The 27731-nt window shown below is 42.5% G+C and overlaps 1 protein-coding gene across 6 annotated transcripts; it reads right to left on the bottom strand.

Moving 5' to 3' along the window:
* Positions 1-117: 117 nt before the first annotated feature.
* On the bottom strand, positions 118-27731 carry map7d2b (MAP7 domain containing 2b). 6 transcript variants are annotated; one of them, XM_084340744.1, is made up of 17 exons: positions 27221-27731; positions 25769-25852; positions 25351-25404; positions 23788-23948; positions 15365-15518; positions 12077-12166; positions 8998-9087; positions 8607-8725; positions 8106-8179; positions 7810-8018; positions 7322-7460; positions 6786-6966; positions 6258-6362; positions 5730-5793; positions 4995-5136; positions 3349-3644; positions 118-3222 (listed from the first exon to the last, which is right to left on the bottom strand). In XM_084340744.1, exons 1-16 carry the CDS (start codon positions 27255-27257, stop codon positions 3353-3355), a joined length of 1995 nt encoding a protein of 664 aa, XP_084196870.1. In that variant the 5' UTR covers positions 27258-27731; the 3' UTR covers positions 118-3222; positions 3349-3352. The 6 variants fall into 6 exon arrangements, with proteins under 6 accessions (XP_084196870.1, XP_084196872.1, XP_084196871.1 ...); XM_084340746.1 differs by having other exon boundaries at positions 8607-8701; positions 27221-27728; XM_084340745.1 differs by having other exon boundaries at positions 3349-3623; positions 27221-27727.

Below are 27731 nucleotides of genomic sequence, written 5' to 3'. Positions count from 1 at the left end.
CGGCTGCCTGAAGGCCTACACTACAGCTGTCATGAAGAATATACAGATTATAATCTTTAACATTTCCCTTCAGTCGGCCTGTTAAACATGTTTACTCATCCAGCTCACCGACACAAATGGGTTGATGAAGTTTATTGGTCTTTTTCAGCAGTTATCCATGCACCACATCTACAATGATATATTCCACCAAGCTGCAGTGTCACAGAGTTAAGTAATATTAGGATAAACATTATGTCCTTTAGTTTGACTTCATATACAAGGGGACCCAGGAGACCCTCTTACAATGAGTTTCAGCAGAATCTGGAGGAGCTAACACGGAGAGAGGGAAGCCGTCAGGTGAGTGGAAACATAAAAGCAAATGCGCTGAAGGTTGCAGCAGTGACGGGTCAACACCTTTCTTCCCTCATCGTGGCACCTCGGAGGAGCAGTAGAGCCGCTTTTCCACGTCTAGAAGGATTTTCAAGAGCTTTCTTTGCACCTGGATCCAAATTTGATTCCTTCCTCACGGTTCCTAACCCCCTAAAAAGGCCCTGTGACTGTTTGAGCAGCATTAACCCACCCTGAACACCACCTTCTGTAAACCAACTCAACAGATTTAAATGTGAATATCAATCAAAATAAATCAGGTGTTATCGTTGACGACACTGTAACTGAGCATTCGACCCTCAAACGTCCAATCCTTTTAACACATTGTGTTTTTAAAGGATGCTTCTAATATTTTTTGATGATTTTTAGGCCAAAAATAAACAAACAAACAAAACAGACCTTCATCTGAAAACCAAAGATATTCAGTATCTTCCATCACAACTTGGCACGAGACCATAATGTAAGAATATAACTGAATGTTTGATTGGATGGAATAGAATGGGATTTTTCCTTAAATACTCAGAAATTTGCACAGAGTTTGGTTGGTGTCTTTTGTCATTTTTCACCAGAATGATATAAATGGCACCAGACATAATGTGGGGAAGTACAATTTACAAGAAATGAAATCTGATAAAAAAATGCTAAATTCTTAGTTTTTTTGATTAGGCATCAACCAAACTCTGTACACATTTTTGAGTATTTAAGGAAAATCAAGGAAGGAGGGAAACATTATGGTCTGGTGCCAAGTATTGTTGGAGAACACTAAAATCCTTTTTTTGTTGTTGCAAAATAGCATTTTGCCTTAATATCATCATTCTTTTCCATAAATGCTCAGAAATGTTTACAGAGTTTGGTGGGAGGCTCGTCAATTTACTTCAGGCGGGCGAGGTTCTGCGGTGGGAGTCTGGTCTTATTACTTTAGTATCTACAATCCTGGCCTGACCCTGATCATCCAAATGAACCTGTGGCCTCTGGAGCTGCTTGATCTCGGTGGTAACTCTGCCTTGCTTTCCCATAATTGCCATTCTCAGTCACTTCCTTCTGATCTGCCTCATCAGGTGCAGCTGACAATCAAACGCAGACCTCCTCAGGGAGTATTTGTAGTTCTTGTTTGTCTACTTCCAGAATATTTGAGTGGAAAAGGGCCGTTAAACAGCAAAAGTGCACATGCTGGATGAAACACAGCCTGAAGGCAAAGCACAGAGGACGGGTTGTTTTTAAGGGAAGATGCTGACTGCACAGAGGTTTAAGGCCTCAGAGGTGATGAGCTGCGAGGTGGTGAACGCTGTTTCACACCAGAGTCTGTTCTGAATCGGTGAGGTATATTTTAGTCGGGGGATGAGCTGAGGTGGAGATACAAGCGTCTTCAGAGCAGTGAAACACACGACTACTGTGAGTGCACACTATAAACTGCAGCTAGCGTGGTTACAGTCAGTGCCAGACAAATACACAACACACGTGTCAATGTTTCCTGACCTGCAGATAAAAATACAGGACATTTCACATATTTTTTTCCCCCGTCCGTTTTCCCCTCCCAGGTTTTCTTCGTATCCTTGCTGTGGATTGTTGCAGCTCCACAAAACGTCCATCGATGAGCAGCAGAAAAACCGAAGCTAAAGGCTAAAAGTGTTACGGGTCAACAGCGGGGTTATAATATCAGTTGTTGATGAGTTTCTCCAGCTTCAGGGTGACGGGAAATCTACAGCAGACTGGGTTTGATAGAAGTCGCTGTCAGCAGTAGAGCAGGTCGGAGGTGAGATTAACACACAGGAACCATCAGAAACACCGACAGAAAGAGAGAAACTCTCACACACTGTTGAAGTACACGGCTACAACCATAAACAGCTCAACTAGCTAGTCCTCACTGAAGATGCTACACAGTATTCACACAACAGTGTCTGATTCACGGCTTCCCTCAGAGCCGCTCCCTGCGCCTACCACGACAGACTCCTCCACCCAGTCAGATCTATTTACAGTTTTACAAAAGCAGGGGTTAAAGCTACGGAAGCCCAGAGAGGCAAGTGAAAGAAAACAAAACCCTGTCATCCATTTTCTAAGTCCGTTCTTAACTGTTTATGTCCTGTGTTTATGACGTGAGATCAGGTGGGGAGAAAAGGTTTCACCAGGACAATCTATCTGAGTTTCTTTATTTTTTTTCTTCTGCTCTTAAGTCATAAACACAGGAGAGGAAACAATTTAAATCAGACCTTTAAATAGATCACCAGATTTGTTTCTCTCACTTGTCACGGCTTCCGTATAAAGCGGATGATACTTGATGTTTTGCGGCAGTGCAGCCGGGCAATGCTGGCTCAACAGGAACAGATGTAGAGGAGCTGATGTTTGTCAGGAACAAAAGGTCATAAAACGTCGCAGTATGATGTTGGAGGATTTAGTGAAATGTCTTAAATGCAAAAAAATGTGAAATCTGTGAATGAAAACGTTGATGTGTGCAGTGTGCACCTCGAACTCGCGCCTATACAGCAAGTTTTATAAGTTTACAGTCGATTTACTTTCCTAAAACATGCAAACATGAATGATGTTCCCACTTCCTGCTCTGTCACATAACCACGTCATAAATATACTTCACATTATTTGCGTGATTCTGCCAAACTTTGTTGTGTTTGTGAGTCAGAGTTGCCCGTTTTGCACTGCCTCAAAATGTGTCCAGAAGCTTTACTGTTATGAGTTTGCGAGGTTGGTAATACAGATGTGAAGTGAGATATTCAGCATTTGCTCCTTATGGAAGTGATGATTGTTGTTGTTGTTGTTGTTGTTGTCGCAGACAGAGGTGAAGGTCTCTTGGTCTGTTTCTCCTTGCTCCTGTTTCTACTGAACCCGCCAGCTCCCGAAAAGCTCCTGAAACAGACAAGAAGACAATTAATGTTAGCAGATCGATACGATGACATCATCCAGATCTATAAGGTGTATTGCCACCTTCAGTGTGTGTTTTAAACCCTTTGAAACCCTCATTTCAGTCTCTACCTGGCTACTGGACGTCCAGTTTGCTCGGGCCAATGCTGTGGATGAGCTGGGAGGATTCAGAGGCGGCGCTATAAGCTTGAATCAGCAGGTTCTTGTTGAGGTCTCCGACCCCGCTGCCGGCCTGCAGTTTTGGGTAAGGGGGTGTCTCTGCACCCTGACGCTGTCCTCGTCCCTGGCCGTCGAGGTCCATCAGGTGGTCGAGGGGGCAGCCGTCCGTCCCCTCTGTGACCGGTGAAAACTCGTGAGCGCTCGCCTGCTCCTCCCTGGACACTGGACTGATGGAGACAGATGGAGAACTTCAAGACACAATGATGACAGAGACAGAATATTTCATTAATTGCATTTTTTTCCAAATAAAGTTTCAGTATTAAAGGTGTAAAGAGTAAAATGTGGCCACCTATTGAAGGTATCTTCATAACTATAAGGGGCAACATGACTGCTAACTGCTGCTCACTATACTCTCTGCTGTTGTCATCTTTGGCTGTAGCCACTGGCTGCCGTTAGCTAATTATCCTCAGATAACCGTGGAGCTAGTGGCCCTATTAGGCACGGATCACGGGGGAGTCACCAGAGGCAACTGGGCTTGGCAGCCTCCCAGTGAACATGGCTGGGCACCAAACTGGGACTGAACACAGCCTCTGAGAGTGACGGAGGTCAGTTTGAAGACAGGGGATATATTATAGAGGCAATTTACAGCAGCTCCGACCAGGACTATGTCTCCAGGGACAAGAAGACACGACAGGCGGGGACAGGAAAGAGAGTCGGACATCAGCTGCTGGTGAAAACGAAGTGTAGAGCCAGAATATTTGTATCGTACTCTGTGAACTGAGGATTTATTTGGACCAAACCAGAGGCGACTGTGGAGACAAACCAACACTGTTCTGGTGAGTTTTATTTATTTCATGTTGAGTTTGAATGAAGTGTGTTGGATTCAGACGGTGTACGGTTGTATTTCCTGTTTAGTGAGGAAAATAGACAGGAGAATATTTCCTTTCTTGAGGTTTTGTGAGTTTATTTTATTTACCTAATAGATTAAGAAGCAAACTCGCCTTGGTACAAAGTGGTATTATGAGACAGGAAGGCTAGCTGGTTAGCATGCTTACTTCTGTAGACATCTCTGCAACACAGTACACAGACGTCTTTGACACAAAGTCAACACTGTTGTTTGAAACCAAAATCCTGGCCATATTTTACACATTGCACCTTTAAATAACAAGTGATAAGGCTTCATGATGAAAAGATGTGCGTTTGACAGAGATCTGAATGAAAGCAGCCTCCATGCTTGTGTATTTTGTAGATGAACGTGTCAGATTTCCCCTGACAATAAATCCTTCTTCCTTCATTGGAGACACCCTCTACTGTACAAACCTCGTGGATGTTTTCATTAGCAGTATGGGATCACAATGAAATGCATGACTGAAGAAAGAAGCCAAAAAGGCTGATTGGTACGTGGGCAGGAACCTCAACGCAGACGCAACTTGGCAGACCAACTAACTGAAATGTGCAAAATGTACGTGTGTATAAAAAAAAACTATAAAACAGCTGCTAACAGCAACCAGCAGAGTCAATGATGATAGATTTTTGAAAGTGAGCATGAAGTGTGAAAACAGCCAGAGACGGCTGAAAACATCTTGGAGACGTCTCACCTGACGTCCATGGACTGGACTCCGTCAGACAGCTCGTCCACGCAGCTCTTCTCCAGCGGTCCAAGCATGATGACGGGGGCTTCAGCCGGAGTCGGGGCGTCCTCCTCTGAGGCGACCGCAGCTTCTGCCCTCGTGTCAGACACTGTGAAAACAGCGTTTTTAAAACTATAATTTCATAAATAACTGGGTGGAAACATAAAGTCTACTTAAATATCTGTACATGGGTTGTTTTGGCTGTTGTTCACAGGCTCAGTTCGCTGACAATAAGTCAAATCTCACTATTTTTGAGACATTTCTTTCTAGATAATTTGTCAGAATCTGTAACTTTTTGTTCAATATTGAAGGACTTGTGTGTTTCATTTCCTCTGGGGTCACCGGTGCTGATGGAACAGTAGTAATATAAGCCGCTTTGGATCAGAGAGTTCATCTGATACTGCAGATTTCTTGGTGTCGGACTCGGCCATCAGGCGGCGCTGTTCCCCTGCCTGTCTGACACTGCTGAGTCACACTGCAGCTGAGCCTGATCTCATTACACTTTAGAGAAAATAAAAAAATGCTGGAGAAAGACGATAAAGTATAAAAACTAAAAAAAGAAAATGGAAGGAATACGTCGTGCAGGGAGTTACAGTTTAATCAAACTGCCACGGTGCAGGAAATGAAGTCATTAGATGAGATTGTGAGCTCGACAGTGTCCAGTAGTTTGCGTTAAAGGAGGACGATGTGTTAAATATTCACCTGCAGCAGCCGACAGAGGCTCCACTTCACTCTTACGTGTTCTCTTCATGATCTCCTCAATTCTCTGTGAAAACAAACACAACACAAGTCAGACAACAGTCACAACCAGTTATGTTTCGTCTCGTTGACCGACCTCCTCACTCTCTGACTCTCTGACTCTCTCCTGGAAGTTATAGCGACAGGTGACCAAATGAAACCTTGAATAAACTTGTAGATTTTTCTGGTTTTAACATTGGTTGGACACATTCAGGATAATGTAAGAACACACGGTCATTTTAATGCAGAATTTTTACATCTAAAACTTTCACGTAACCTCGTAGAGTAGTGTCCCACTTTAATCTTTGATCTTTTGATTTTATTTTAAGCCGGATCGCTCAACCCGAATTGTACCTTATTTTTTAATTGTATCAATGTTTGATGGTTGCCCCTTTCACCAAATTCAATAATCTACTTTAGTGAGGAGATTTTTATGTAGTGACGTGAAATCTATAATTCATGAAACAGCTGTTAAGTTTCCATCTCTGGTACCTTCTTCCTCTGCAGTCTCTCCTGCTCCTCCTGGATGTGCAGCAGCTCTCTCTCCTGTCTCTTCCTCTCTGCCTCCTTCTGGGCTCGCAGGAAGGCTTCCTCCCTCTGAAACACAGCCAATAACATCCTCTTTCTATATTTTATCATTTGAAATAACTTATTGATGCTAAAATGAGGCAGGTACCACCTCAAATCAAGGAAACACTTTATCATCTGTCCTCAGTTTTGTGTGGCTCAATGATACAGTTTACTGTCTTTAGAGGAGATCTAGGTCCCTTTGCTTGTGTTTGGTTATACTTATCCCAAAACTTACACATAAAATTAAACAAGAAAGTAACCAGCACTGACACTCAGTAATTATCATTTTTGCTGAAGTCAAAGTATTATATTATAAATATTTCAGTTGTTAATTCAATTTCCGATCAGCTAAATATCAAATAAATAAGTAAATAAATATTATCAACTGGGTAGGTTCAAACACAAGTTAGCTCCCATCGCACGATTATAAACACACTGATGTAACCTGACCTCTCTGTCCAGCTGATCCTGCATGTCCTTCCATCTCTGCTCCTTCTGTCGTCGCTCCTCGTCCTCCTTGTTCCTCCTGTCCTCCTCCCGCCTCACTCTCTCCTCCTCGGCCTGCATGGCAGCTCTCTCCTGCCTCTCTCTCGCCTCCTGCTGCCTCCTCAGCTCCTCCTCGGCCCTCAACCTGAAGGCAGACGTGAGGTTTGAGCTGTGCAGGCCACCATAGGACAGAACGAAAACGTTTCGCTTGCCTAATTTAAAGATAATCAAAGGCATCTTAATTCTGTTTGCCGACCCAGTCATTGATTTTAAATGGATATTTAAAGTTTCAGTGCTGATGAAGAGGATTGTTGGTGTTTGGGGGTTGATTTTTGTCACGTTTATTGGCCTTTCAGAACTGTTTGGACACAATTACATTTTCCAAGATCCACAGCTTGAAATGTCTTGTTTTGTCTGGGAAAAAGTCCACGAAGAAGCTAAAGAATAATAGTCGTCAATGAGTTAAATATAAAACTAGCTGTGTCAGCTCGAACACACACCTTTCCTCCTCCTGCCGTTGTCTCTCCTCCTGCTCCTTCTGTATTCGGGCCAGACGTCTTCTCTCTGCCAGCAGTCTGGACGCCTCCTCAGCGTCCGTCGTCCCACCAACACTCCTGCCTGTGGGCGTGCCCGGAGACTCTGTGCGTGTGGAGGGACGAAGGATGGTTGAGCGTGGAGGTGGTGTAATGTACCTCATTCATGTGTTGTTGTCGTTATTGTCATCATCATTCTTCAGCGTAGAATAACGAGCTCAAATGAAGTGTAATAACATATGTGTTTTTAGAAAAGAGATTGTTTTTGCAGTCTTATTTTAATTATTTATTCCTTTCAAAGGTCTGTGTGGAAATGAAATCTCTTCCAGACCGATGAGTTCATGTGAAACCACACAGAGCGGAAAGACGAAGACGAAGAGAAGTTATCCTACGAATACAAACTGTACCAAGGCTGACGACTATAAATAAACTCTTCACACTGACTGTGACTTTACCTGCATTCAGTTCTTTGCTGGTGGATTTCGGGATCTTTTTCTCCGATGTCTCAGACTTGGTTGCTTTCCTCTCCAGTGTGCTGTGACCTTTGACCTCGGCGTGGCCCCTGTCGTCGGTGCCAGGGGTGGTGGCCCTCTGCCGAAGCGGGGAGGGAGGGTACTGGCCGGGGGAACAGGGCGACTGGGCGCGACTCCTGTTTGACCTCACCCTGAATACCAACACAACCACATCAGGTCACCAGGTCTCTAACCCAAGTGAGGTGTGCATGTGCTGTTTGTGTGTGTGTGTTTTGTACCGTTTCGGTGTGGCGGGGCCCTTGCTGTTGGCCCTGAAGGAAGAGCTGCGGACCGGAGTGTTTGGAGGCTCACCCTGCAAGTCACATTTACAAACATCATAACGTCACCGCAACATTAACATCAGTTTTATTAATTTAAACAATATATACAGTATATTGTTCATAACAGCTACATTAGAGACTGACATCATGAGATGATCTGATCTATTACTTCAGTCCGGTCGTGGCCCGGTGACTTTGTGCATTACATCTTGGTTTGTCACTTGTTACCAATCATGTTTCAAATCTATGTGTCGTAGAGCTTCTGTATGGATCTTAAAACAAAATGCAGAAATTTTATTTCACGTTAACAAGATTAATTTCGACACTGGCTGCCCTTCAGTTGGACTGAAATGGCTCGTAACGGAACAGAACAGAACAGAGTATTATCTTCTTTTCAAAATAAACCAACAAGGTTTATGAGAAATGTGTTCTTATTTTGAAAAACCGTGGGGGACTCACCGTGGGTGTTTTGGCTTTGGACGTCTCGTCAGGGAACCCAGCGATGCTCCTGCGGTTTGAGGAGCTTCTGTACGGTCTCTGGTTGCTGGGGGAAGCTGTTCGTTGGGACACAAAAGACACTGAAGGGTCATGGACCGACACACACACAGACAGGTGAATAAAAATGAATAAAGATGAATAAAAAAAAAAACCACACACACAAAAACACAAATGCACACAACAGGACGTTGACACAGAACAAGGAAAATCAGAAGAGACACACTTGAGCAAAATCTTCTGTAAATCTTCTCCTGATGCTCCTGAACTCAGCTCTCATGGTGAACTGTGTGTGCTGCAGCATCACTCAACATGTTGAGGTTTCTAAAATTAATACCTGAATGTGAAGTCTCACCTCTCTCTGGTGAATGCAGAGCGGCTGAAGAGTTGGAGAGCTGTTTGTTGATTGGCGGATCCATCGCGGGCGGAGACAGGAAGTCAACAACTGATGACAAAAGAACGAAACACAGACACACACATGACAGTGAACCAAAGTACTGACTGCTGCCGGATCGAAGGATGATGTAAATGTCGCGAATATGTTCAATAAATGCCCTGATCCCAAAACAAACACTCATCACACGACAAACACAAAACTGCCAGCTCACACAGAAAATAATCCTGCCGGTCGATAAGCCATGCAGGCTGCTGAATAAATTAACCTTGGTGGATGTAAGACAGAAATGAAGCAGCAGAACAGAGAGCAGAGACAAACCTGCTTCATCATGAAATGGAGGATGACGAGGATACAGAGGCAGCCATTGCAGTCGCGTGAAACTGAGAGGAAAATGTTTCCCACAGCACCTGAAGGCACCGTGACAACATGATGTGTTCGTTATCGTTCAGGTTAACGTCTGGGAGATGACTCTACAAGATGATGATGATGCAGCGTAATGTCGTGCTGCACAATCACCATCATTCAGATTCATTTCATTTCATTTCTTTTTGTTTGATGCTCTCACTGTTTGGACTCTTTGCTCTTCACGATGGTGTCTACATCTAGTATCCTGCAGCCGATGGTTTCTTTAATAGACAATAAAACTGTAATATTACGAAACATATTTCTTTATGTTGCTCAGCAGCTGGTGATCAAGTCCGAACATTTTCAGGTTTCAGGGACATTCCTCTCAGGTTTTAGAGCAAAAGTGCAAAACAAAGGACATTGATTTCTGCAGTGGCTGCTTTTGTAACACGGACAGGGATGATTGGAAATGTCTGGTGGATGTTGTGTGTGTGTGCGTGTGTGTGTTTTGACCTGGTTGCACTTGCTGGTGTGTAGGTGGGGTCTAATAAGTTTCACAGATAGCTACAGGGTAAATGTCTGGTGTGATGTATTGTGTGTGTGTCTGTGTGTCTGTGTGTAGATGAGGACGGGGTGGGTTCAGACTGGGTTCCCTGCTGAGAACGATATGTATGCATCACTAAACACGGCCCTGGGCCAGGAAGACAGGAAGTGGAGCAGCCCTTTGTTGTGATATGGGTGGGGGTTTGTGCGTATGTGTGTGTTTTGTGTGTGCATGTTTGTGTGTTGTGGGGGCTCCAAACCAGACACTCGTGAGCCACAGAGGAGAACATAAGTCAGTACGCTGTGTGTGCCGTGAACTGCTGCTGAAAATGATGAACAACAGCACTGATGTTTTTCTGTTACACACGAACGAACACAAATACGGTAAACACACAATCAGTGTTGGAGGTCACACACTTGTTTGCCTTAAAGGAACAGTTCACCCAAAACATTTCAGGAGCTGCACAGCAAAACAGCGCTGCAGCATTCTCCTAAACAACTGAAGTAGCTGGGGACTCTTTTACAGCTCGTCCAGTGTAATCCAGGTCTTCAGAAACCCGGAGATCCCAAATTGATTTGAAAACACATATTTATATATATATATTCTAAGTCGAAATCTTCACTGAAGCAGCTAAGCTAAAAGCGTTAGCACTCACTGGAGCCATTTTATGTGTTTTTGGTTGTTTTTTTTACTTTAGTCTCCAGCTACTTCAGTTTAGGAGAACGCTGCAACGCTGTTCTGCTGTAACGCTCCAGAAATGTTTTGTGGACTACGAAACTTCACCTGACTTTCGTCATCATGGAGGCAGGAGATGATGACTGAGTTTACATATTTGGTAGAACTGTTCCTTTAAAGCAACAACACACTCTTGCAGATTTCATCATCGTTCTTTTCTATTCATAAAGAAATGTTGATAAACTTTGTACATCTGTCTTTTCAACTCATGGAGAGAAATATCACTAATCGCTAGTCAGCTGCATAATCATTTATCAGTAAATCAGAAATAGGCCTAATATATGAAGTATGTTGGACGTTTAGATTAGAAAAGTGTTTTAACCAGGAGGTTATGAGTTGAAAGAACAGACAAAGTAAATACCAAGTTAATTGAATGATACTAAACTACATAACACAAAATAATGACTTTTAATTGTGGAGCTATTCAAGTTGCTATTCAATAACTAGTCCAACAAAATCCAAAACAAATCAAGGCTACTAAACGGCTTAAATTTACTTACATCAGACACAGAAAAGTGTCTCAAATTCTAGTTGGTTTTGAAAATGGCCTCGCTGTGGGAGTCGACAGTTGCCAAATAACAAAGTCACATTATTAAAATCTAAACAGTAATTGGCTATAATATGCAAATATCACGCAGTTGGTAATCAGACTGAGGAGCAGAGATAGGAGACAGATGGAGCCTCACCGAGCGTATTTAAAATATTCCATGCTACAAATTTATAATCAAGTCAGCAGCGTTTTCTGAAGATGACAACACACCGCTAATCTACTGTACAGATGTGTGCTTACATAAATAGCAAAACTTCAAGCAGTACTCACATTTCAGGGTACACCAAAAGTCTCTTTTGTCTGCCCAGATTTTCATATATCTGCCAACATACTTGCCCGATATGTCACAAACTAGACTGTACGATATCAAAGAGTACCCTTATTTCTATCTCAAAAAAGATCTTAAAACACCTTTTTTTTTTTAGAAATGTTATTGTAATCATCTGTGTGCTTTCATCATCTGATTGTTCCTATCCTCCATGTTGGGAGTCGGCCCAACACGAGTGCTGCTGGATATCTCTGCATGTGTGACACAAAGCGCTGCAGATAGGCAGGATTTGTAGAAGAGACTTCTGAGAGAGAACCTGTGCAAACTTAAGTTTCTGCTGCATCTGTATGCAGATATTTTTATGCATGTCAAAGAAAAAAAGAAAATAGATAGCTCTTCTCAACACTGCACTGAATGCATCACCACACACACATCGTGAACACACTCCGGGGTGATAAAAGAGCCGATGTGACAGCACAAAGACGTCCACGCACATGCAGACACAGAAACAGCTGCAGGTGAGCCAGCAGGGGTGGTGGCGGGGTAGCGGTATGAGCGTGGCACACACACACACACACTGTCATGTGATCTGTACCGTTACGGGATTGGCTGGCGCTGGAAGCAGCAGGAAGCTCATTGGGCTGAGCAGAGCCAATGGCATGGCAGGGCGGGGTCTTAGGGTTACCTGGGCAGCAGGTGAAGCAGAGCGGAGAAAGCAAAGCGTTACACACTCACACATGTTGACGCACACTCGTACACCTGCGTCGTACAAACAGGTAACAACAATCCACACAAACACACACGCAGACGGACATAAACAGCAAACAAACATCCGAGACACACGAGATTCCCAGCAGGAAGTGCCACATCACAACCTTCAATTTATCAAATCATCATCAGGTGACACATAACAAGACTGGAGATGCAACATGATGACTCCAGCTGAGGAACAATCCAACCTGCATGATATTAAATCCACCAGCTGTGGAGACATTTATCTCTGAACCATAAATATCAAATGTGTGGAAGAAGGATCACCAAAAAGATTCATCCTCTGAGAACCACGAAAAGCACAACATTTATGGAGATCCATCCAGTAGCTGTTGAGATATTTTAGTCTGGATCAAAGTGACGGAACAACCCAAGATTCACGCTGATAACGTTGTTGAACCGATCACGTTTGTTTGCAATAACTCTGACGTATAAAACCCCTGCATCGCTTACACCTCATCGCACACATCTCATTCATCTAAAATGCATGTTTGATGTTTTCAACGTTAGGTTGGAGACCTGATTCACCTGTCGGGCCACAGACTGAAGAAAATCATAGCTTGAGTTTTTACAAATTAACAGTCACCTCCAGATTCTACCAGGCATGTTTGTGACATGAGCTGGCCGCGACACGGTTGTTTCAGAAGCGTCCTAGAAGCAGCCGTCTGCTCCTCTGAATACACGCCGAGAGTATTTTTGATAAAAGTAAAAAAAGCAGCCGTGTCAAGCTGCACAGAGCAGATCGAGCCAGACAGGAAGTCGGATAAATGAACGACATAGAGCATCAGCTCAGTTTTCAAAATAAAACACCCTGTGCAGACTCAGGATCTACGGCACATCGACGTTGGGAATATTAACAATAAACACACTTAAAACAGACAAACAAAGAAACCATTAAACTACACTGCCTACTCAACAAAAGGCAGGCATGACGCTCCGCTCATGACCAATCAAAACACCCCACATAGGTCAGGTCACACAGACGTGATCAGTCAAATCAAAGCAACAATTCAAGATTTTTCTTTTGGGTAAATTTGGTTTATCACAGATGTTAGCAAAGCAACACAATACATAAAATGAGCACAGTAGAAACGTCAGATAGATCGGACCACGTGTTTAACTGTATCTGTAAACGTTGTGGTTACGACTGATAATGACAACAGAAATAAACAAGTTTTGCAGATTTCACATATCTCTGAAATGAATGAATGAATCAATCGCCCTATCGACCAGGAAGTGACTGTTTTCGGTAACGTGACGTCACAGTGATTCAGGCTACAGTGCAGAATAGAAACTAACTCAAATATAACTTGAGATTTCATGTTTGTAATGGCTGCACCCGACCATCAAATGAAGTCTTTCATGGCCAGACCTCTTTCCACAGCACTGTGTCAAACTGGCTGCACCAGTTCTCATCCTGGGATAGTTTGTTTGCATGTTTTTAAACCAATCACAAGCAAAACAATCTGTTTTGACTCTTTTGCATTTCTCCTGGACATTTGTGATGGATGACCGTCAGCTTCCTGTTGTATTATTCAAGCTGAAGTAGCCTGTTATAACTGGTTGATTTATAGCCTGGAAGTCCAGCTTATCATTGACCAATCAATTGCCTCCGTCATTGTTTCAGAACATAAAGCATGTCAGCATGAATGAGTCAGCTGTGATTAGGGCTGCACAATTGATCATTTCAGCATCCACGTCACACGGTTCACATGCACAATAGTCACATCAACGGAAGGCAAATTAACTCAAACACGTCCTGCTACAACATTTTCTGCTCGACACAAAAGGAAAACTCAAGAGAAGGGTGTAATATTACAAACTGTAGGCCGATTTAAGGGTTATTGGAACAATCCCAGTCATTCCTGATCAATTTATCAGACGAGGCAGGGCCTGCTCTCCACGACAAAATCATGCCAATCATTCTTCAACGATTATTGATTTCCAAATAGAAGTGTTCAAGTTATCCTGTGAAAATTCCTGTATTTTTTCATACGGCACATCGCAGAAAACCAAAGCATTGCAGTGTCAGTTTCATGCAGCCTTGGTTGTGATGCATTCTTGGCTGAGAGAAAACCCGTTAGATCAAACCGAGAAAAAGGCGGCTACATTTCTAACTGGACCACCTTGGAACCGGAGAAAAATCTGCAGCACACATACACACACTTTGTGTCTTTAGTGAGTCTCTGTCCTTTAATCGAGTGGAGCTGTAAGATGAGATGCTGCTGTTTCTGCTGCAGTGAGCGTTCTGCTGGGCCCGACAGATCCCAGAGCAGCCTCTGTGCCAGTCAGCCGGGCCGGAGCCAGATGAGCTGCTGGGTGGACCCTGATCCCAGGTCAGTGCCAGGACGGCTGGGCGGATGGGTACAGTGAATAATTGATGGCGTTATGAATGCACCACAGGAGCTCGAGCCTCGCTGGTGGCGCTCTGGCCTCCCGCTGGCCGACATGACGGCTGAAATATCTCGGCGAGGACGAGGATGACGGGAACGAATGAAAAAGAGGCATAAATTAAGAAAGATTGATGCTGATGGAGTGAGCGGTCTCATGTCGCACTTCGTCTGTGTTTATGTGCGTGGCCTTGGTGCGTTCAAGGTTGATGTGTAACTCCTGCTCTTCTGGGAATTAAACCGGCCTCACGCAACAGAAATGAGACAACAGAGCGATGACTCACATACAAACACACACCTGTGGCACATTTACAAGCCAAAACCATCAGCTCACACGCAGCGCTCCGCACACATACAGACATACGTGACTGTAAACACACACACAGCCTCTCCTAACCCTGATGAGGAGACAAAGCGCTGAGCAGCTCCTGCATTGCAGCCTCCACACCCTTTTCCATCCACTGCCCTTCTCCATCACTTCTGCTCCTACTCACCTTCCTCTCTTTATCCTCACATCACCCGCTCTCCCTCCTCTGCTTTGTCGTCCACACCCTTTCATCCCACCATCCCCCTCTTCCTCTCCCCCTGACCTCCAGACCTCCCCCTAAACACCTCTCCTCCTCTCCCCCTCTCCTCCCAGCCCCCCTTCAGTTCCCCCTCTTCACAACCAACCCTCCGCTGACATCATCTTTCTCCATCCCCCCACCTCCCATCATACTCACCCTCTACTCCGTCAGGCGGTCCTCCCCACGTCCAGCGTTTAGGCCTGTTATCCAGGTGGTCCCGCGCCTCCCCCCCTCCTCCACTTCCTCCTCCTCCTCCTCCTCGTCTCTCGGCACCCCCGGCTCTCCGGCGGACCAGGGCCTCCAGCCTCTCCTGCTCGTTGCGTTCAGAAACAGGAAAGAACAGAGACTCTCTCACTGAGCCATCGCTACGGCGACGAACGCCTGGCGATGCGCTCGGCTGCGCCATGGTTACCGCATGCAGCAGCCGCGCCCGTCCGTCGTCCTCTTCTGTCCTGTGTCACAGATCGCTGGCTGGGCTGTCACTCAGAGATACAGCAGCTCTGCTCTCTCTCCGTCTGTCTGCCGCTCCCTCTAGGTAACATCGACTGCCTCGGTCTCTCTCTCTCCTACCTCACCACTGTTTACCCCACCCCTCCTCTCTCTCTCTCTCTCTCTCTCTCTCGCTCTCTCTCTCAGCCTCTACCTCGATCTCCCTCCCTCTCTCTCTCTAATAACTGAGTCTTTTGCACGGAGCAATTTAGTCCGAGGGGAAGGAACAAATGCAACCCGCCACCACCCCCACACACATGCATGAACACACACACACACACACACACACACACACACACACACACACACACACACACACACACACACACACACAAACACACACACACACACGCAGACAGCAGACAGTAGGTGGATTGGATATTGATACTGGTTGCATTTGTTTCATCTCCAGTGCTCTTTATTCCCCCTGTCCTTTGCTCTTTTTTACCTTCTTCTGCCTTGTTTCTACACACAAGGGATGCACAATATATATCGGTCAGATTAATTATCAGCCCAATAATGGAAAATTTTGGTTATCAGCAGATAAAGAAATTAGAGCCGATAAATCAAAGCCAAATTGCTTTTGTTGACTAAACAAGTGCAGCATCTACACACAGCAGGTGGCGGTATGCACCTTTAAAGTTGTTCTGTGAGCAGCCAATAAACACAGAGAAGAAGAACAACAACACCGCTGATGTCGCACTCGTAACGCCGATCTGCTGCACCCGTGTAGAGCGACGCAATGTAGACAACAGCCACACACGTCGTCACAACACGAGGGGAAAAGTCTTAACACAGCTATGAAACATCAAATAAAACAAAGAGCTCACTACATCTGAGTCTTTCTTACACTCAGGTGTGCATATACTACAGGTTAGCAATTCATTTTTAAAATGTATTTCAATTATTGGGGAAAAAGTCCCTATCGTGCAGCCCTGCTACACCCAGTATAACATACTGTCAAACATACAGTAGTTTAATAGAAATACATACTTGACCACAACACAGCAGCAATATAATATAGTACACACAACACATTTTAGAAAACAGATTGTTTTGTTTATTCTGTGAATGTATGAATTGAATTGTTTGGTTAGTAATAATAAAATAATCTATATTATCTATCTCATCTATATTTTCTCGTCTTTTTTATCATGTGGACTTCCATTTCAAAAATGTCATTTTGACAAACTAATTACTTCCCCCAAGATAAAGATCCAGATAAAGGGACGGATGCAGGATTTTTTTTGTCTCACTTTCTTTAACATTATGACATTTTTGCCATTTTTGTTAATTTCTCAAGTAATTACAATGGATCTCGATGAAAAACATCAGGCATATTTAGGTGTCTGGTATCTATGAGTGAGTACAATTTGATGTCGATCCTAAATCTGGTGATCTTGAATTATGGTTCAGCACTTAAAGTTACAAGTTTGACATTGGATTGGGCTTGATTGAGTTAATGGGGACTGTTGGCAGAGGTATGCACTCAACCATTCTAGTTGACATTCATTGTAAAGTGTAAGAAATGTGCATTCATCCATGGGTAGTGTGTGGCTAGCATGAAGAATATAATTCTGTAATTGTATTCATTTGGACTGATTGACGAGCAGCTCATTGCCTCAGATCTTAATATATTTTAGTGTTGTAGATAATACACAAATCCTTCTCTTCTTTATACTACCATCATCTGAACAGTTTAAAATATAGTCAGGTCCGGTGACCATACAGCATCTCTTGATTAATATATATTAATATGATTGATATTCGATATTAGATATTCCCTGCGTTTCATGGGACATTACGGTTGTTCTGCAGGCCTGTTAAATACATGAAAAAGTATACAGTTTAGTATGTTCTGGAGTTATTAACCACATGTTTGGCTGCACTTCCCAGCAGTATATAAAAATAACTTCCCAAAAAGGATTGAACCGCTGCCTGCAGCACAATCCACTGTCACAATAATCACACTTTTACTTTATAAGTGTGTAACATCTCCCGACAGCCTGCAACCACGTACAAAAACATGTTATAACTACCATTACTGCCGACGGCAGGCGAGCTAAAAGACCTAAAGTCCTCCTCCAGTCAAAACTGTGTCTCTCTTATTGTTCCTACAGTTTGTTTGAGCTTCACTGTGTAGAAAAATGTGTATGCAAAGTTTGACACCAGAGGGCTGTTTTCACATTCACAGCTCAAAGTGTAAACTTTCTCTGAGCTCAATTAAAGGTGTGATTTGTAGAAGATGGCCCGAATTCAAAGGTAGCTCTGAAATAATCACATGAGGCAGCATATCAGCAGAGTAACCGCCAACTGCTGCTCTTTGCTAGCTATCATTGACTGCAACTAGCTAGCTCATTTGCTAATTAGCTCATGGCTCAGCTAGCTGTTCTTTATGTCTACTGTATCTATAATCACACGCAGACATGGTTGTTGTAACAGGCCAAACACAATAAATTAAGATGCTTAGGAGAGCTTTCTATTCACAACCACATCCTATTCTGGTTATTCAGTCGACAGCTATTAATGTGGCGGTGTTAGTAAGCAGCTGTTTGTACAGTAATTGCACAATATACAGCTGATACACTGCTCCAGAATACTGTCGATATATAAAGGATGGAAATGCCACACCTCAGCATTGTGGGTGGGTTTGCTGAAGGTGCATGCAGAGTCACGCACAGACTGCAGGAGGGAGGAGAAGCGATGGGAGGATGAGGAGGAGGAGGAGGAGGAGGAGGAGGAGGAGGAAGGGGGTTGGGGTGAGGACGAGGGATTTAAAAAGAGAGAGAAGAACTGTAGGATGAGGGGGGAGAAGGATAAAAGTGGAGAGGGATATACTGGAGATAAAGATCAAAGAGGAACAAAGACTGCAGCAGAGTCGTTTACTGTGATTCAGGAGAATATGTCCAGCAGGAACAACCGATACAGCACAGAATAATGAAGTGTTTGGTTTATTATAACACAAACACAAATCAACCCTCCCTCACAAAATCTCTCTGCACAAAACTGTGTTTCTATTTCTATGAGAAGGTTTTTAGTTTAGTCATGATGGACAAATTTATATCTGCAGTCTGAAAATTAAAGGAACCTACCTGTTCACTACTACGGAGGGTTTTAAAGGCTGAAACTAAATATAGAAATACAGAGGAAATAAATAAAAATGTATGGAAATGTATGTATAACTGCCACCATGAATAAATCAATTACAATCACGTTGCCTCAGCGGGCTTAATAATCTGTACAGAGAACGACATCCTCTGTTTCCTCGATTCGAGTGAGGAAAAACCTTTTAACAAGGAAAAAAGATGGAAGAAGTGCCTCATTTAATTTGTGATGTATTTATTTATTTATGGTGGCGATGAGGCGGAAAATAACATAATTATTTACATTTATTTAAGCTTTTTGTTATGTAATTAATTATTAAGTATATAATATAATTTCTACATTTAAAGTGTTAACTGTTAAGTGAGAGTGAGAAAATATTAATCTATGATAAATTTGACAATGGATTTATTGTTTTCAGTCACTTACTGAGCAAAAATGATATTGATATGATATATATTGACTATCTCGTGTCTAGTATTGACTAGAGTGTTGATCTGACAACTGAAGACTTCACTTGTTTCCTGTCTAATTGTGATGAGCATATTTTCTGACATTTTATAGATCAGAAAACGAAAAAGATAATAAAATAATCGTTCCTTGCAGCCGTAACTGTGACTAAAATAGCTTTACGAGAAAACAGTTAATGCTCACAGTAACAGACTACGTTAACATTAACAGGTTTAAATCCTGTATTGAAGCACGCCGTGTTTTCTTCTAAATAATCTAAACTCATTGATTCCACAGACGTCTTTTCCTTTTCAGAGGTGAATTATGTGCTTGTCACAGCAATGCGAGCATCGACTGTCTGTTCCAGTAAGCGGCACATGATACGCTGGTGGTGATGTCATCGCCCAGTGAGACTGACCAATCATTATGTCATTAAGATATGCTTATGAGTGTGTGGAGGGGGGAGGGGGGGAGGGGCTGTTAGCATGCAAACAGAGCCCTTAAATCAATAGACAGTGACCCCCCCCCCCCCCCCCAGTGGTGAACTCTCTGTGGATCACTGGCTTGTTAACCCTTTATGTGCTGCTTAGCATTTCAGCAGACACTAATAATTTATGTTCCAGCTGAAAGGGTTATCGCACAAACGCAGCAGATTATTTCTGTTTGTAATAATATGAGTCAATGGTTCTGAGCCAAGTGATGCCCACTCATGACTCACGTAGAGCCGAGAGTTTTATTCATGTTTCATGGACAGAAAAATCTCCTTTCCCACAAAACCATTTCTGTTACAGATGGCGTTTCAGCTGCATTTACAAAATTACCATTTTACGCAAGACAGGATACGCTCCTTTTTTGATTCAATGAGGGACTTATCAACACAAAAACGTCAACAGCTAGAGCCCAATTGATACTTTTACAGATATAGGAGAGCAAAAAATCCAATATACACAAAGATCCTTCAAATGTGGTCATCAAACACTGACAAGGAGGCAGGACATTTTACAGTTTACAGTTGTACTACATGCACAACATTTTTATTTCATTTTATTTTAAAACATATTCTAAAGGAGACATATTGAGCTCATTTTCAGGTTCATCATTTTATTCTGGGTTACTAGTAGAATAGGTTTACATGCTTTAATGCTCAAAAAAACATCAGTTTTTTTATACACTCACTGTTTTAGCTCCTGTCTCTTTAAGGCCACCCCCCTCCTGAATACCCAGTCTCCTCTGATTGGTCAGCTCACACATGTCTAAGCCAGCACCGCTAACAACAACCGTGCAGCTGTGCTAAATTAATTCTTGCGTGCCAAACTAGCCTCTAGACATAGATTGTGCAAATGCGTGATTTAGTGATGTAGTGTGATGTAGTGTGATGTCACGAAGTCACAGAATTAAAGCGGGACTACTGACGAGGCATTCAGGAGCAGTGTTTTCTGTGGGAGAGAGGAGCTTCTGTTGGTGCGGACGTTGACGATTTGAAGATTTTACATAGTGTTTGCGCATACTCCATAAATGAACTAACGTGTGTGAGGGTGGCCTTGTCTGATTCGTTATACTTGTATAACAGACGGGATGAATTGTTGTTAAGTAATGTCTCCGTCTTTTACCATGCTGTAAATTGAATCGATACACAACTGTTACTATTTCTTTTAGGTTACAGTCGAGGGTTTTTAGGCAATTTTCCTTCACATTCTTTCTTATCATATATTGTTTATTTCTAATTTTCTACATGTGGACATAAAGGCACAAGACACAGGAAGAAATAAGAGAGGATCTGAAGTGGCGTCAACCTTGAGCCAAACTCCATTTCTATATTTAAGTTTACACATCAAAGTGTGTTTCCAGGTGTTCAGGAGTCCTACGGATTGTGTGACAAAAAGAAGTATAAAGACTTTGGTGTCTCCAGAGGGAGCTGAGATAAGTATAAATGTCCTCAAGAGATCTCACTTGACTCAGCTTAAGACTTTAAGTTTGAAAATAAAGAAAATCTGTTGGTGTGGAGTTGGAGGGAAGTGAGTGGAGCGGTTCACTCTAACTGCTCCAGTCTACATTTGACATTACAAGCACATGCATGGAATAAAAAGGATAATATCTCTGGATCTGCTGCATCGATCTGGATCCTTTTTGTCAACTATCAATCGTGAGGCTGAGTGGAACAATAAATCACTGGAGGACTCTTTAAACTTCCTTGAACTTCGTAGTTGGCTGAACAAGTGTGCAATATTTCTCAAACCGGGGTTGATTTACTAAAACTATAAAATTGCTTCAGTTCAAAGTGCCTTCTATTCAGACTGGAGGCTGGCAGATATCTTTAAATTAATCTAAACGTAGAATAATGGAAGTGCTCACTGCCCGCTGGAGTTGCCTCACACATGCCTTAATATGTTATGAAATATATTTTATTGTACTGCTATTGTGATTTGTTTTTATGTCGTCTTGTCCTCAATGTGACTTCCAATCTAAATAAAGGATATATATATTATATACTGTATTTAATGTGATATATTGTATTCCACAGTATTTTGTGTGTGTTGATCCGTTGAGGTGTCGAGGATTGGACAGGATGTTGGGGAGGTTAAATTCAGCACCGATGCACTGTGGCTTCAACTCTAACGGCGAAAACTTTTCATGTTTCAGTTGAATGCACACAATTGGTCAGCTGACAGAAAGTCATTAGAGCTCCTGCATTAATTACTTGCTGCTCCTTAAACTCTAGTTCAGCTGCTGGAAGTACACTGACTGGGTTATGGAATCGACACAATTAATTCAGTGGCAGAGAGCTCAGAGGGGAAAAAAAAGGAAAGGAAAGAAGATGACTTTCATCACAGAGGGCAGTGTGGTCTAAGTTCTCCTGTGACTCAGCTTTTAAAGCTGGGGTTGGTAAGATTGGAGAAACCAAGGAGATACAACCCAATTACCAACACATGCCTGACTACACTGACATCGACTGCCCTGTAGCTCTCACTGGCCAGCACGGTGATGTCAAGCCCCCAGGAAGAGCACCAGGCTGTGAAGCCGACCTTGGAAGTGGCCAAACTGCGCAAATACATCATCACGTGATGCACTGGGGCTCAAAAAGACATTTACCCATAAGCAAACAATAAAATATGGAAAGTCTAGAAGAGCCACAGGATTACATTATTTTATCCCCATTTCAGTTAGCTGGGCACTAAACGCCGGCTCGGTTAGCAGAAGTCTCTAGTGCACACAACATGGAAGATCCAGGTATTGTTATCGCCGGCAAGTCGAGCTTTTTCGGCTTTGTTTTATAACCTCACTTAGTTATTCAAATCAGATATATACGTTAATCAACGACTCTGTGTTTACTGGGAGTGCAGCACATTGATGCCATCATGAACCATATCCAACTACATCATGTTTCACTAACATTTAAGGAAACTCCTAACATGAATGTATTAAACACATATGGGTATTCAAGCTTGTTCGTTAGCATTGGCTGCACTCTCTCTCTACAGGCCATATGAGACGACAGGATGGGCTTTTCAGAGGCCCGCGACAGACACAGACACTGGATTTTTTTCCTTTTATTTGTATGAGCGTTTGATTTACTGATTGTCAGGATGTTAAGACACCGTTTCTAGGATAATCTACCAACCCAAGCTTTCAGTTTGTGAGTGTGAACAACAGACTGATGGTTGGACAGAAGGGATTAATTAGTCATGGATGGAGAGGTGAGATGAAGGAGACAGAGGAATACATGACACGTTCTTTGGAGGAGAATGTACATGTCAGTTCTGCTTTATTTACGTCTATTAATGAGATGACAACGTGGGCTCAGGGTGATGTTTCAGGACTGTTACTCTACCTTTACCTGAATTGTACCTGAATGATTTTGTATCATCTCAATACAATTTTTACAATAATTTCAAACATATTGTGGTTAAAAATGTATAAAACAAGCTGTTTTTCTTTAATTAATCTTTAATATTGAAACACAATTTGCTGCAATGAACATCAATTTGAATATTTTAAAAATGATTTTGCAAATATTTGGGATGTATGTATATACATATTCTTTATACTGTATATGTGTATATGTACTATGTAATCATATTGTGATAACATCGTCCATAAGTCAAAATTCTCAGACTAATACAAATAATTTCATTTACAAATTGAGTAACTAATAAGTAAATATTTCAAATTGGAATAATAAATCTCAAAATATTTTGATCTATATTAATCGTATTATGTTACTGAAAAAACGAACATAGTAAAGTTGTAATATGTTTCTGCTTCCTATTCCAGTTTTGATACTTTTTAGTTATTTCTAGTTTGCTTATCTTTAGATCACTATATTCAGCATTTATTCAACTTTTTACTATAATTTATTACTTTATTTTACCTTCTTGTACAACTTGTTTCTGTTTAGGGATCAAACTGAATCTTGCTTATTTATTTTGTCTGAATATTTAACTGTAAAAATAGTGTCAGTGGTTGCCTGATGTCGTCCTGTTGTCCTCACTCCAACTAATGTGTCGTGAATGCGTCATTAGTGTGCTGTGACCTCTGACCTTCTCTGCCTCTTGCTGCTGCCGTCTCTTCTCCTCTGCCGCTGTCCTGCGCTTCTGCTCCTTCTTCTTCTGCTCCTCCATCTTCCTCCCTCGCTCCTCGGCGCTGCGGTCCAGCCGCTGCTGCACGCGACGCTCCTTGTCGTGCAGCACCTCCAACATCTCTGAACACACATACGAATGTCAGAGGTCGCAGGTTAGTACAGTACATTTACTCAAATACTTATTTTGAGGGATTAAAGTATTTTCTGTCTATTACGGGAGATTTTCTGCTTCTTCTCCACTTAATTTCAGAGAGAAATATTGTACTTGTTACTTCACTACATGGCTGGATTAACCTTTTAGGAGCCCCTGAGCATAAATGAGCGGGTGCGCAACAAAGCTGAAATAATAAAGGTCTTAATAATAGCTTCTGACACAGGGACCCCTTCATGTCAGGGTCTTAAGGTTGCATGTAAAGCAGGCCCCGCCACAGGGCCTTCATCATGTCAATATCGTGGCTCAGTGGTGCATTTTCAAAAGCCAATTTTCCATTAAATTAGCACAAACCAGCTGACACACAGTAAGCTGGGAGTGTTGAGTTGAAGGCCTTTGTTTTATTCCATGACTCTCTCTCTTTTCATTTCCTGTCAACTCTCTACTGTTGGTTTTCAAATAAAAAATCCCTGAATACAAAATGTTTCTGGGACCCCAAGAAGACAGATTTAAAGGTATAGTTTATTAAAACATTGACAGAATTTCGACGGTAGATCCAAACGTGTAGGTGGCAGTAACTGACAACTGCTGCCATCCTTGGCTGTAGCTAGCTATCATTAGTGAATGAGCTCATGGCCAGCAGCCATAGAGTTTGTCTGGATTGGGACAGGGGATACACTACGAAGGTGATTTACAGCGGCTCTGACCAGGACTAAGACTCTGGGCATCAGCAGTGGGTGAAAACATGACGTGAAGAGCTGGAATATTTTCACATCTTACTCTGTGAACTGAGGGTTTATTTGGACCAAACCAGAGGTGAATCTGGAAAGACAAACCAAGACTGTTTTGGTGAGTTTTATTTAGTTTCTGTTTGAATGAAGTGAGTTAACAAGGCGATTAAGCCCGCTATCAGACGATCACCTCTTGTGATACAAGGTGGTATTCGACACAGGACGGGCTGGGGCTAGCTGGTTAGCGTGCACAGTAGACATCTTTGACATAATATCAACACTGATGTTTCTTCACACATTATGTCTCCTTTATCTGACCTGAAAACAAGTAGGTTTAAACAGATATGGCAACTTGGATTGACTATATCACAGCACATCACTTAAACATTTGTTTTTATATTCTGTTACATGTGATAGGAAGGACAGGGGAGGCGTGTGATGTTCCTGTTTGTTCACCTTTGATCTTTTCTTTCTGAAAAAAGTTATAAATAAAATATATACCCAAAGGATTTGAATACTTCCTCTACCACACTGCACCCACAATGAATGTGTCTGTGTGTGTGTGTGTGTGTGTGTGTGCCAGTGACAGATGAACAGGACAGACCACACAGAGCTCCACCAGCTGGAGAGTTACTCATACCTTGTGTCTTCTCTCTGTCCTCCCCTCGCTCTTTTGCTAAATGCCGCCGGGAGACTTGAGACAGGTAAAAGAAAAATAAATAGATCAGTTCAGCTGCCTCCAGGTTACACATATGTTTTATATTAAGGGGTGGTTTCATGTCGCATCTTATTGTTTTATCTGCGTGCCTGTGCTTCTGAGTTTTCCTCACAAGTCCTAGATATAACAGATTAAAAAAAACAATATTACAAAACATGGGAAAATCTAAAGATCACAAATCTGACACAGGATACTTAGAGGTGGACCCAGACACCACATGCACTGCCGCTCGGTTGGTGTTTCCCTCATCTTGATTTTTTCATACTTTCCATTAGTTCTGCCCTGGATTACGAAGATAGTGGAAGCACATCAAAGCATGTGAATGTGATTAGTAATGTACCTGAAGGGCTGCTGTGAGTGGACGGCGATCGAGAAGGAGACGCATTCCTACTGGGGTTGAGGAGGGCGGGAGGAGGGGCCAGCGCTGTGTTTTGGAGAGAACAGTCAGACACGATTCACACTACGCTGGCCGGGAGGCAAATACGACTAAAAATGTAAAGCTGACTCCTGCATTTGTTAATATGGAATGGACTCCAAGTCTTGTGTGGCATCCAAATGCAATAAATCTCCTGTCAGCCACTGCAGTGCCTTTAGGGTCAGGTGTCAGTATAGGCTGTCAGTGTAGGACCCCTGAGTGTAACCCTCAGCCTTCTTCCTGTTATGTTTTTGTTTCTCAATCTATCACGCTGACATAAAATCTGCCAGAGGACGACTAACAGGCATCAAACACACAGGGGACGGCTGCAAACGCCCTCTGAACACACACACACACAGTCATTAGATATGCTAATGTATGCAAATCTGAGCTAAATCCCAAGTGTCCTGTGGGTTTTAGTCTGCTTCATCTTCACTCAAGATGACATAACATGCACACAAAAAAAAGAGCAAAATCAGCTGAATCACACATTTTAAAGGTGGTAACAGCTTCTTTCAGTTGAGGTATGTGACATTTGAGCACAAAGCTGCTGTTTGGATCAAGGAACACAGCTGATTTAAGGAACATCCCTCTGAACATGTAGTAGACAGCCTGTCAGTCAGTGAACAGGGGTGCACATGAACGTAGAAATGAGGAAATATAACGCAGGATATCAAAAAGAACATTTTCATTGAGAATATGCTGTACATCATACAATTTATTGCCCTATTTTGTATTTTTCTAAAATGCTACACGTATGAAATGCAGTGGCATGTATTGCAGATTTAAACACACTACTCAAAGTTAGTCAGGGATATTTTAATGTTTCACTTGATTGTTTATTCTGCGAGTATCTGAATTTTCATTTTGTGTTTTGTCAATTCATTTGGTGCAGCACATTTCATTTGACTTTTATTGCATATCCATGCACATGCACATATGCACCCATATCCCAACACCCCTAACTAATTTTGAGTATTGAACACATATTCCAACTGCAATAGGTTTGTTTTTTACCACTTCCTGACGTCACTATTACATGTCAAATGCTGAAAATGATGCAGTAACAACGAAAATGATGCAGTAACAATGAAAATGATGCAGTAACAATGCAAATACTTAAAAAATGATCTCCAGTAATGGTAAATATATTTGTAGATGCTTTACAAAAACATACCACACCCTTTTTTTGGTGACATTATTGTGTAAAATGTAAAATATCAGGTACAAAGCATAGCAGCACAAAAAGAAGTGGTGGACTTTTGCACTGGTTTGTCCATCTCTGCAAATAAGGTGTCTGCATCTGTGTCCCAGTACATTACACACCCATTCCCTGACATCTTATTGGGAATAACGGAAATGTTTAATTGTCCTCACCTGTCATCTCAGGGCGGCTTGAGGCCACTTCCGTCATCTCAAATGTCGTCGAATATGTTCACCTCAGGGACCCGACGGGAGCCAGAAAGCCGCTGAAAACCTCTCGGGAGACGGCCGGTGCAACACAATGACTCAGGAAAAGACGGCGGAAAAATGTGATGCTAAGAGTGAGGAGCCTATGGTGAGGAGCCAGGGAGGGAGGGGGCATCCATATGCCTCAGAGCTAGCAAAGATGTTGCGCTATATGGTGTGTATGCTCACTATGCTAACCTCAAACGGCCACATTTAGCTAAAAGACGGCGGTTAATCAACGTTTGGCTCTACTTACCCTCTACGTCCAATAAAGAACACGTCAGGGGGAAAAATATGAATTAAAATTAAATATTAAATCATTAATTTTTCTGCGAGTCTCTCAGTTTTCTCCAAAAAAAGAGTGATTCGTCTGGAAAAAATTAGTTTGTTTCGTCCATTTTGGCTCCAGAACCTGTGACCTCTTCACAGTTGGCTAATT

The sequence above is a fragment of the Pagrus pagrus genome (assembly GCF_965226575.1).
Source record: "Pagrus pagrus genome assembly, chromosome: 20".
Classification (NCBI taxonomy): Eukaryota; Metazoa; Chordata; class Actinopteri; order Spariformes; family Sparidae; genus Pagrus; species Pagrus pagrus.
Note: the sequence above shows the minus strand (reverse complement) of the source record. Positions and strands in the feature narration are given on the sequence as shown.